The sequence below is a fragment of the Amblyomma mixtum genome, chromosome 1, assembly GCF_055824585.1.
Source record: "Amblyomma mixtum isolate Tamu chromosome 1, ASM5582458v1, whole genome shotgun sequence".
Classification (NCBI taxonomy): Eukaryota; Metazoa; Arthropoda; class Arachnida; order Ixodida; family Ixodidae; genus Amblyomma; species Amblyomma mixtum.
In genome coordinates, this window is record NC_143012.1 from 245,089,209 (window position 1) to 245,101,482 (window position 12,274).

At 46.2% G+C, this 12,274-nt stretch overlaps 1 protein-coding gene across 2 annotated transcripts in view; it reads left to right on the forward strand.

Moving 5' to 3' along the window:
* The window catches only part of LOC149371384 (vesicular glutamate transporter 1-like), a 201,413-nt gene that overhangs the window by 23,185 nt on the left and 165,954 nt on the right, over window positions 1-12,274 (forward strand). Inside the window, exon 1 of one of the 2 annotated variants that reach the window (XM_089565624.1) lies at window positions 9,422-9,717. The exons of the other annotated variant lie outside the window; for it this stretch is intronic. Coding sequence (XP_089421750.1) covers window positions 9,608-9,717 — 110 coding nt within the window. The 5' untranslated portion in view covers window positions 9,422-9,607. Of the gene's footprint in view, window positions 1-9,421; window positions 9,718-12,274 lie in introns of those variants that run through there. 2 annotated transcript variants of the gene reach the window in all.

Here is a 12,274-nt window from a genome sequence, read left to right on the forward strand (position 1 = left end):
GATTCATCGTCTTTAGAAATTTCTTCAATAACCAAATTTTTCTTCCGATGCATAAAAAGTGTACACTAATCTTTGAGTTGAGCTGAATGTTAGCACTAAGAGTTGAGCTGAACGTTAGCCAGCTCGCCTGGAGTCGTGCGTCCTCGAAACTATGAAGGCAACAGTGGAAAGACTGGAAGCGTGCACAGACGAACGTATAGCGGTAAAGCACAGACAAGAAAAAATATTATACCATCACGAAAGCGAAAGCGAATCAAATCACAAACAAAGCAGCTATTATTACATGGTCCAGTAGCAAGGGCGGATGTGTGGGTCGGTCTTGGAGGGGGCGGTCGATAGAGGTGGTCCCATTTCAACCATGTAATTGCAGCATTTTTTTGCTCGAAAAAAATGTGGTTCAGCATGGCTTTTTTATGCGAAATTTCTTGCTTGAGGGGGGCTGTGACCCCTGACTACCCCTAAGTCCGCCTTTTTCAGGTAATAACTCTCCCAAATTAACAGCCTCAAATGGATAACACTCATTAAAGGGTCAGTCTACTCAATTTTATCGACCATATTTTCTTTGCGGCAATCGATAGCTCTTTACTCAAATTACCGTTTAGCCAGCTGTGGTGCCAAGGAGTGGGGTAGAACATTTTAAAATAGAATTTATTAATGTGGGAACACATCTGTATGAGATGGTAGTCTCATCTGGCAACCATCTGGATTTCCGCCGCGCGGCGACAAACATGGCGGCGCCCGTCGAAGCCGGACCTCTCGCTTCGGACTGAATTCTCGTTGTTGCTGCCTTTTTCAGTGCGTTCACTGGCCATAAATGGGGCGCCTGTCTTTCGCTTCGTCTCATCTCGCCTATAAGAAAACATATAAAAGATAAATTTGCTTTATTTTAATAATTAGAGTGACGATTCTGGCGCTCCTAGGCTTAAGTGGAGAGTCGGTTTGTTTACAGCAATGGTTCGCGTCCTGACGACCAGATGGCGCCACTATAGGCTGAGTTTATTTTTGCATCTCTGCTAGCATACGCTGAACAAAAAGTGGGAATGTGCCTGCGTTTTGCGTACGTGTAACTATAAATATTCATGTGATTTAAAGAAAAAGCGAGCGGTACGCCTTCTACAGTTTACTAGAACAAAACGTGGGTTTCTCTGACATTGGGGCATACAAATGATACATAGTATATTCACTTATGCTTCTACAAAAAAAGACTACCACTTTCTTGAAGAAAATGAACGCTTGGGGTCGCCACCATGTTTTTTTACGCGACTTTTAACGCCGAAATAAAATATAAATTCCTGCCTAAACCGGGCGCAGACCCCTCGTTATTGATGTTATAGGGTACCAACTACCAGAATATGCCATTATTTATACACTCATCTCGGTGAGTAGACTGACCCTTTAAGCATTGGAAATTGCCATCGATTTCCTTACCCTTCACATTTCTGATAGGTTCATAATCTTTGCCATGTCAGGGCTTTTCGATAGCTCTAATAGTTCGCGGTTTCACATGAGCCATTCACTTCGAGCCAGTCACAAGAGTTCTCCACGTGCAACGCATGATATGCCCGCAGCGTTAGCCCTATCAACTGTACACGGTCCCACATTGGTTCGCTGACGGGAAGCAAGTTGGATCGCCTTTTGGGTGATGAGACGTGTGAAGTTAGAGACGCCGGCGCGTGAAACAGGGTGCTGGACAGGTGGCAGGGATGAAGGGTTATTGAGCTGAGCCCATAAAACAGTGGTGTACCACTTTTTGCTTTCCTTTTTAAGGCAGTTGAATAATGGATCCAGGCTGCTGAATGCTATGCACATTTCATGTACCCGTGGCTTATTGAAGCTGACGCTCCTCTCGTTGAGTGGATTCGTCTTCAGATGTCAGTGCGAGAAGGATAACCCTTGCCCACAGTGTTGCTCTATCTGTGTGCATAGCGCTCTGCGTGCGTATTTTAGCAGAGCAGAATATTCGTGGTCTTATTCTTTAATCGAACAACGTTCTTCTTCTCTTTTATTAAACGACATTAACTCCGACAGCTCTGACGTTGCGCGGGCGTATGCCTGCCTTCCTGCTAGTGCTTTGCAGAGTGTAATGGGCTAGCCGTCTCGGGAACTGGTTATTATGAGGCATACTGTGAGCTGTGTAAAGCGCACGCAAAGTTGCAATGCATTCATACATTTTCATGGCCACAAATGCACATTTAGCGCACGCCTCCAATGACTGTGGGCCAGGATTTGGCGGTTCGGTTGGGAGCACGATTCAGGAGCTTATATGAATGTATCGTGCAGGAACTCTTGTCTGCAATAGTTGTCGCTGTCGTTTGGGTGATTCATCGGTTACAATTTATGAATAAGCACCTCAGACACAGCTTTGGGCCGTTTTCTTGAGTTGTCTGTTGTTTTTACTAACCCCGTGTAGTGCAGATCGACAACGCATATGGCTTCAGGAAACTGTGGTACTGCCAGCCATTGAAAAGTTTGCTTGTTTGTAGGGTTTTATGGCACATAGGCAACTGAGGCCATCATAGATGGAGTAGATAACCGGGGTAATGCATTGATATAATATAAGGCCGAACTTCTCTGTAATCGGGCCCCCACTAAATATTTTCGCTCGTAGGAGCACAGATAAAATTCATAAGCAGACGCATTCTGAATCATAAGAGTGGAAATCTAAAAGTGGCATCGTTATGAGCCTGTATACCCACCTCTACAACGCTGAAGCTTAAATAGGGCAGTGCCCGGGTAGCCATTGGAAGGGTGCACATTAGTCGCACTTTGGTCACCTTACCAGGTTCTATGCATATTTCATGCATTAATGCCAAACGAAACGCTTTTTATTTTATATTTCTGAGATACTCTGACAAATGTTTTTTGAGTCGCCGTGAATTAATTCATGTCGAATAAATTCTTCACTTTATTTCACTTTACTTTCCTTAACGACCCCTTTCAGCGGCGGTATAAAGGACAGGTTACAGGCCGAGAAGAATAGTTAATAAACCTGCTGTGGGTATGCTCGGCGCTGAAGCCGACAAGAATTCGGCCCCTGGCGGCAGCGGGTCTCTCGCCGAACAATCCTGTTTCATATACCGCTTGGACACAGGGGCCACTTCATCATTCACTCCTCGATTTCATTAGATCAGCGAACCTTTTATCATTTATTTAAGCATCCTCGTCATCCATCATTGTTAACAAAATATTTCATTGCTCTAAAATATGCGCGGCTAAAGCTGGTTTGCCACTGTTATGAATCGCAATATTAAGCGAACGGCACAAAGTTCAGCAGTCGCTTACGTTCCCGCAGTGTAGTTTGATATGGTTTGGACTATTCCACCTCTGGAGCGACGGGTTAAGAAATGGAAGAATTGTTAGTTCCGGAATCACTTGTACACGGAAGAGAATAACGAGGATACCGCATGCACATTGCTTATACAACGTTCTTTCTCCTATAGTTCGTTGTACTGGCGACTGTAGTCAAGCGTTCCGTGCGCACACGGTCGCTCCCGCACACGGTCGCTCCCTGCTTTTTTTTTTTATGAAAGCATAAATATAGATGCAGCTCTCAGTGGCCAAAGGCCGAGTCACGTGAGAATCAGTTGTCCGCACTTAAAAACACCGGTTCTTTAGGCCGTACATTTCAAACTACGCTGGGAACCGCAAGCAAGCGAGCTCGACGTGTGCGAATTCACATACCTGAACGCCATTGAACTATGCAGCTATAATGAAGCGCCCATAACCTATTTCAATCAACATTCTAGATCCCATGAACGCGTGTGCGCAGACCTCATGCGAACTCTGAAATTAAAAAAAAACACAAAAAACATGTTTTTAGATCGCGCTGATGCCACCACATGCCGCATGACGTCGCGCGTCCAAAATTAAGACGTTAATTTTGAATTCTCGGCACATCCCATTTATTTTTCCCAGCCGTGAAATGTCGTCGATGTGAGGGCAAGGAATATAATATGAGTAAGGTTTCGCAACGCTTAGGAAGAGCTGTCCATCACTGCAAACATATTCCCGTAGCATCTCACTGCTCTTCATGATTTTCTCAGAAACGCAAGCGAAAATATCCCTATATTTAGTTAAGTACTGTTTGCTACTGGCGCCGGACATATAATGCTTATTGATAATGTTGAGGAAAGCTGGCCTTGGCAAACGAGAAAACACGCGTCTTGCGTTTTATTGAGCTATCGCGAAGAATTTAGGCGCTGAATTGGCTGTTCACAAGTTGCTTACTAAGGTGTTGAAACAAGCGGCCATTGAACGGCACAGTCTAAAAGAACTGTGCCCATGTTAAGTCCCCGGACTGTACGTCGCTAAAAGAGGAAAGCCCCTTTTCTCCGAAGCTCACCGATCTCACTGCGGTCTTCATTTAGTGACACTCACAGCAGCCGTGCCCGTTACTGCTCGGCAGCTCTATATTGCAACGCCGAGCTGGTCGGCCCATGAACGTCGATCTATCGCCTCGGGGCCTCGTCGCTACCTGAAGTGGGCACGTCTCGAAGAAGGCGTCAAACAAAACAACAGCAAAAAAAAAAAAGACATGAAAGAGACGGCGGCGAGAACCCGTGCGTGCCAAATTTAATTCGGCGCTCCGGCGAAGTAGGCGTCAAGAGTCGGGAAGAGAGGATAAAGCGCGACACTCTAGCCGGAGACTCGCGGTTATTGCGTTCGACGTCAAAGCCACCGCCGACGCAGCCTTTTCTCTTGACCGAACAGCAAAGCGTGAACACTTGGCTGCGCAGAAGAGCGCTGCGCTCAAGAATGGCATGAGGAGAGGTTAGGCTTTGTTGCGCTTGCGACGCGATTTTTTTTCAAGCTGCTCCTGGAATGGAAACAGGACTTTCCGGAATGCTTTTCTGCCGTGCCAAATGATTCGCTTTCGCTTCAGCTGAGAGACGTACGTGCTTGTGGAAACACCGTGGGATGCGGGGATGTTTGGGACTGCGCCTTTCGAAAGGCGCGTAGCGCCAAGGAATCAATTGCTGCCGACGCTGTTGTTTACAAATGCTGGTCGTGTTGGCTAGAAACGTGGGCAGAACGAACCAAAAAATAAGGAAATTGAGTTCTGATGGTAATCCTTTGTACGAGTTTGCCCGTTGTTCTAAACATCGAAAAGTGCTCGCAGAACACTACGTGAAGCACTAGGCATGCAAAATGATGTCTGCTTTCCTTTGTACCTTATAAAACTACCTAAAACTGATTGCTTTATATGAAAAAAAGACAATGAATAAGCAGAATAAAGTCCTTTGACAATTTTGCAACAATTAACTCAATGTATTATTTTTGTTTTTTTCCTCTTACTGCGGAAATCTTTCGGTTAGTTTTCTGGTATTAGTATTTATTGTACTCTTCTCCACCCCCCCCCCCCTCCTCCCATCCTGTTAAAGTATTGTCTGGTCTTATAGCGACAAGGTAAAAATAATAGCAGCAATGACGTTTAAATGAACTGCGCTATGACGTAACGTAGTGTACTTTTTAACACTTCAACAGCGCCTTCCGCACCCGCCTCGTTGTTACCAACGGTAGAAGGTAAAAAAATTAAGACTGAGAAAAAGAATCATTCCAAAATGCGGTCAACTATAGCCAGTAGCTTGTACCACATACAAGTTGCACTGCTGGCCCGCAGCGTCAGTATCTAGAAGGGGGAAGGGAAGCGGGAGAGAAAGTGCGGTTCACTGGCTGACGGGCGCCAAATGGGAGCCTGCCAAAAGGACAAAACGAGCCCGTCATTGCTGATGCGGGGAATACAATCCAGCGAAAGAGCAGCAACACCGACACGCGGTGGAGGCACGAGGAAGAAGCCAAAAGAAAACAAAACAAAGAGCTGCCAGTGAGCCAGCTCGTGGAAGAGTCACCTCACAGACAGACAGGGCGAACAACAGACGAGACGAACGAGCAGTACGAACAACTAGAGCCTTCTTCAACTCTGGGACGGACGCGAGAGGGGGAAAGGGGGTGCGAGCGAGCGGAGTCGTGGGAATCGGACAGGTGGTCTCGGCACCGGGTCTCGCATGCGGGGGAGAGAGATGAGGGGGAAGGGAAAGGAGGATGCGGCGCCTCGTCCACCGCCTGGCCCTCCCCGCAAAGCCGCCGTGGCGAGCATTAGCCTCCCGTCTCGTTGGAAGAGCCGCGTGCTCTCATCACGCTGCTCGCTTGCTCCGCTGACCTTTGCTTGGCCTCCCCCACCCACGCCGACCTCTTGCCCCGCCGACCGTGAAGCCGACAGGTTCATCTAGAGAGCCGCCTCTATCTTGGCTCCTTCTAGTTTTCTGTAGCCCCTGGGCATACACCATTGCTCTTTCTATAGCTTTTGTGCGGGCAGATGCGGTTCGCAGGGTGATCGCGAAAGTTCATTTAGAAAATGGCTTTCTGTCCACCAGCGTTGCATGCTTGTAGCTTATATGTTATACCGTTAATCTGAAGTTCCATTATACACCGATACAGCTTAGGAAAAGCAGCAAGTTAACCGCCATCGGTATCGTCACTGCCGTGTGCTGTTCCTTCGTGGCGTCATGCAGTTCTTAGTGCATGCATTCTTTGATACATTATCCAGAAGAAAAATGCACGCACCTTTTGGGATGCTGTCAATTAGTACACTGATTGAAAAGGGCAGAAACACTGCTGCTGTTAACAAGAGTGCTTTTTTTTTCATTTAGCTTTCAACGATGGCGTCCCGAATTATCCCATTCTAGTGCCGGTCAACCTCCATAGTGGCCAGGTGTTGCAGCTCCTAACTTGTATCCGACTGTGGTTGCTGCACTGGCTGATTGTTACACAATGCGTGGACCACGTTATTTGCGACTCGCTCAAGTACAGCTCGAAAAATCCGCCGCCCTCCAAAGCATCCTCGCCTCGGCGCGACAGGCCTATATATGTGCAAACGATTCTCTAACATCGCGCCCACCGTATGTCAGCTCACACTGATATGAAAACACTCCTCTAGTTTCTGAAGGCAAGTCACTGATCCGAACCACTTTGAATGACGCTGCGGTTCATTGCATGCGCCTGTGCTCTTCATTTCCTGCCTTCCTTTCCTACTTTTCTTTTTTTGAGTCGCGTTCACAGTAGTGGGTTGCTTAAGTCCACTGAGGACAACTTTCAAGTATGGGGCACGTAAAATGGTTCCGCGGTATTGATCAATTGTTTCAGGGCAAGTTTTTCTCCTTGTGGCCACACAGCTGTAGAAAAAAAAAATGGAGGACGATTTAGCATGGCTTGGACAAATGCGAATTAGGTGCGCTAATGTTTCCGTTTTAACTTCGGTTCGAGGTTCGGCTTGCAAGATGAAGCAGCCTTCAGACAAAGACCAGCGAAACCGGACTCAAGCTCAGCCTTAAATGTATAACGTGAAAGCGTTAATCGGTTAACGCCCATACACTCGGAGTTGGTCATTCTCTGCTCTACATTTATAGACAGATGGGAGTCTTCATGCCCTTCCTGGCGCATTGGTGCAGCGGTTAAGTGATGCGCCAATCCTTGCGATGGTAGATGCTTACACCGGTGGGGCTTATGAAACTCAGGGGTCGCTTTTCCCGAGCAACCTCAATGTCATGACAGAGGCTTCGGCAGACAAATATCGGCGAAATCTGTGATCGGGATTTTGTGCTCCCGTACTAAAACGGTCTCAGACTGCTGCCGAAAAGCGTTGCGGACGGCACCGAAAAGCGTGACGTTGACGTACCCCCTTTTCCAAAAGTAACCGAGCAACAGGTTCTTGCTTCTCAAACGTATAACGGAGCATTTGCAGCCATAGAGTTTCTTACTATTACCTAGAGGGAAAGCTGGCAGCCCGTCTATGGGAGTTTGCATGGCGACCCCTCGAGACCACTTCAGCCACCATGGGCGCTCAAAGCATCATGGGGCGGTGAGCTACTTGTTGCGGAACTGCAACTTTTGGCCAAAAAATAATAAAAAAAGCTGTTTGATAACTACAAACGTCCTAACATTGAAAATCTTGTCTAATGATTGCAACAAACGAGCAGAAAAGCATTTAAGTGCAAAGTTTGCCCAAAATTAGAGACGACTCGCTCTCCTATTGGCCTAGTAATGAACACTAGAAAAACTAATATTTCGTACTTAACAGGCGCACTTTTAAAAGTAAATATGTTTTCATAAAAGATGTTGTTGTTTAAATACTATAAGAGGTTTTTTAATGGCATTTCGGAAAAGTAAAACCTTTTATTGGCGTCGTGTGTCGTCTCGTTTTCACTACTATGGGTTTTGCCCACTGCGTTCGCGCGAAAGTCGTCTGCGCACACACGAACAGCGTTTTCGGAATGAAAAATCTTAGTAGTGCCACTCTGTGTTCCCAAAAAACTACGACTGTCTCGCAACAATTAGCTCACCGCCCCATGATGCTTTGGGCGTCCATGGTGGCTGAAGTGCAGCGCCGCCTGCTTTCCTTCTAGGTAATAGTAAGAAACTCTATGTTTGCAGCAGCTCTAAAGACCGAACGGTGCCATAATGTAAGGACAAGGTCTAATCTTTCTCTAAACAGAATCAGAGCTCAAGGGCTGCCATGAGTGCTTCGCTACGCGGCTAAGAAACAAACCACCTGTGCCGGGTTACTTTTGGCAAATACTGTACATACACTCGTGCGGTAAGCAAGGCGCTGCCTCCTTCATGCCTTGCGAAAATCTCCGCACTCGAGCTCCGCGGTATAATCACCCGATTAAGTGTATCCACAGCTGTCTTAAGAATAACGCAAGTAATCTTTTACTCCTTTTCGGGTTCATAACAGGTGGCGAAACCATTGCGAGGGTAAAGGTGCAAGTGGTGTAAAGTGCGAACAGCCGCTACGCGAAACAGGATGGAAATGAATATATAATTAATAAATACGGACCACTGAAACGTATCTCAGCGCGCGAGCTAGGTTGACGCCTGAACACCAAGCGAGTTAGCGGAACTCCGGTGAGTTTCACTTCACTCTATGACAGCACTCACGAGATGCGCAGCACCTTTATACGTCAACAACCACTCGAGTGCGTTAACGAACATTCCCAAAAGCAAACCCCGCTCCGCGCAGCCCGCCTCAAGACAGAGACAGGGCGAAGACAGAGCGTTCACAGTGAACGCGCGAAACCCGAAGCCGAGGACAGCAGAGTCGACAGCGACAACAATGCTTTCTTGTTCGCAGCTGCACACCTGGAAAGGGAGCGAGAGTAGAGAGAGAGAGTGGGTAAGGGGAGACTTACGAGAACGCCTTCTGTTGGCGAGCGCTGCTGAGTGGACGCTGTGCAAGTGCGGGCTTGGTGACGTAGCTTCGGAACAACGAAGCGAATAAACACAAAACGTGACGGGCAGTGACGGTCTACACGAGTGACGATACTGGGTCGTGAATGTCGAGCCAGCAGGTGCCGCCGTAGAGGACCTTTTTGTTTCTCCCCGAGCACGCAAGGCGGTTGGAAAGCGAGGAAAAACCAACGTAGGCAGCTTCTGCTGTCATGCGGGGTCTCGCCTGCCGCATATGCGGCCAACAACACCCCCGCCAGAGCGGTGCACACTTCTAGGCTGTGATCGCTGCTCGAACCGGGAACGTATGACGCTGCTGTGTTGTCGTTGTGAGTGCACTGTGCTGTAGCAGTGCTACGGATGTGCGGGCGGGCTCTCGAAAATGGGTGTGCTGAGGTTGCAGAGGAGCGTGTCGTGCGATGACGACGCAGGTCACGTGGTTTCCGCCGATTCCTACCACCTGGAGTCGTCGACGAACTTCGAGAAGCTGGGGTGAGTCAGGAGGCCGTGTGTGCACGGAGGTTCTATTCGACGGACGCCGCTCCGCTATTTGAGCGAAGCACGAAAGTTTGGTGTGAAAAGTGTGAGCCTTGACCTTGTGATAAGATGTGGTCCGATGCAGAAAGATAGCTTTGAACGTATGAAGTCACGCCTTGAGGTAATTTGCGAGCAAATTTGTCATGAAAGAAATAACAGTTCAATGTTACGGCTTCTGCACACTGCTGTTTCCAATCTAAATATATTAGATCAGGGCTGCTCGAAATTAGATGTTATACTTCTAAATGGGTTCCTTATTTCAAAATTGCTTTATCCTTGGGCTAACTTTGGCCTGTAGGTGTCAAAAATTTTATTGAGGTCACCTTATTCAGCTTCAACATGTTATTCTATGAAGTACCAGTTTCATGTGGCTACGTGATACAAACGCCCCGTGTTCGGCCAAAAATGCCTAGTGTTGTCGCACAAATTACTTGGAACAGGAAGAAAGAATATTAACAAGACAGAAACCGTTCTAGTGGGTGATGAATTTATCATTATTAGTTGTAGAGAATCAATGGTTACTCTACAGCTCAAATGTGACCCAAATTTTGTGCTTGTTACAGGTATTAAACATTTCATCATAAGTGAAGATGTATGCGCTCCCATTATTGACTCTCAATGCATTGAGACAGTCGCCAGCTTTTTCACACTTGCATTCATTGCGACAGTGCAGGAAATTTGCTTTATTTATTGCTTGCACGGCTGAGCCTAATTGCGAATTGTGACCTTGTGAAGCCAGCGTTTGTGCTCAGCGCAGCATAAATACACACAAATTGACCACTGATCGAACATGCTTCTTTGTTTGCTGCTGAGAAACCCAGAGTGAAAGTATTTTTGAGGCGCTGAAGAGACACTTGACGATGCGGTTGCACATGTACTTTTTATTACTTTTTTCTTTCAATCTTACACTGCCATAGTGCGGTTTTCGTAGCACATGAATGGTACGGCAGTCAAAAATATGCGAGTCGCTCGGGAGACAAGCACTGTGGGAGGGATATAAAAGGGCTCAACGCCGCTGTATAGGTGACATGGCTGCTTAAAGCAAAGAACACCCTTACTGGATAATTTCAATTATAGGTCTATTGATCTCACAGAAGAACAACTGAGTGTCTTCATTGTCACACATTTGGAAACAATGCATGGTGATTGGATCCTTGACCGTCATTTCACCCGAATCACTATGGTCAGATTTGTGCTTCTGTTAAATTGCTCAAATATAAAAAAAAAACTTTTTTTTTTCATGAAACCGTTTATTTCTTCCAGTGTTAGGCAGCGATCACCAAAAGTTGAGGGAGTGTTAGGAGGTGTGGCACGCACACTGAAGTCTGCTATAAATGTCGGCATAGTCGAAAATGTCGTTAGTTCAAAACAGTAGATAATATAGCAAGAAGCAGAGGCTTGGATCGCGCCTTTTCTTTCATGAAATGTCCTGTGGTTTCGCAGAGTGTCCTATAGAACACGCTTTCAAAGCCGGCCAGACACATGGTGGAGTAACAAAGGGAAGCGATTGCTTTATGTGAAAATGCATGATATGAAAGCCATTTCCTGCTCCTTTCCTTGGAAAAAAAAAAATGATGAGGATAAAGGCAATGATACGTCGATTACTTTGGTGACTGAGTGGAAAATTCGTGACGTTTCGTTATAATTTAAAGCCCGCTTATCTTCCTAGAATATCAAAAGCCTAAGACGAAGGCAAAAATCACCTAGAAGAGATAGATGAAAAGAAAAAAAAAAACCACACACACCTTGCCAGCTGTGTAACATGTGAGACGTTAAACTTCAAAATACGCCTAACATAGATCTGCATTTTTTTATTAATCACAGACCATTGTTACCAGCTTGGAAAAGCCTTTCGCTTGCATAATTATTTTCATGCGCCTATTCCACACCAAGTGCTACATTGGAATGATTTTTTGAAGACTTCTTTGTTTCTGGGGCCTCTAAATTTATCTACAGGGTGTTTCAATTCAGATTTGACACAACTTAAAAACAAAAAGGTTTTTTCAGCTATAGAAGCGCGGTTTTTTCGGCATGGCATTGTCAGCGGTGTTGGACATGAGATTGCCGCTAAGACTCTAGCAGCTTGGTTAACTAATACTGTATAGTAAATGTTTTAACTATTGCTATTAGGCTCCTTAATTATTGTGAGGCGTGTAGCCCAGGGTAAGTAAGATCCATATCAGTTTTTTTAGAATTTCGAAAATGCGGTTGCCCTCGGCGCTGTGGCCCAGCAAATTCTGGCTATTTCGACGAGTTACGTGCACTGGATAGGCTGCTTCGCCGGCAAGCTTCTCGAAAGCACATGCATTTTGGCGCCATGCAGGCAAAATTTGTTCGGCCAAAGTGCCAAGGGTAACCATGTTTTCGATATTCTAAAAACTGATATGGATTGTACATACCCTGAGCTGCACGCCTTTCATTATTCAAGGATTCTAACAATAGTAGTTAAAAAGTTAACAGTTCAATATTAGTTGACCAACCTGCTAGTTAGTGCCTATTAGCTGTATTTTGA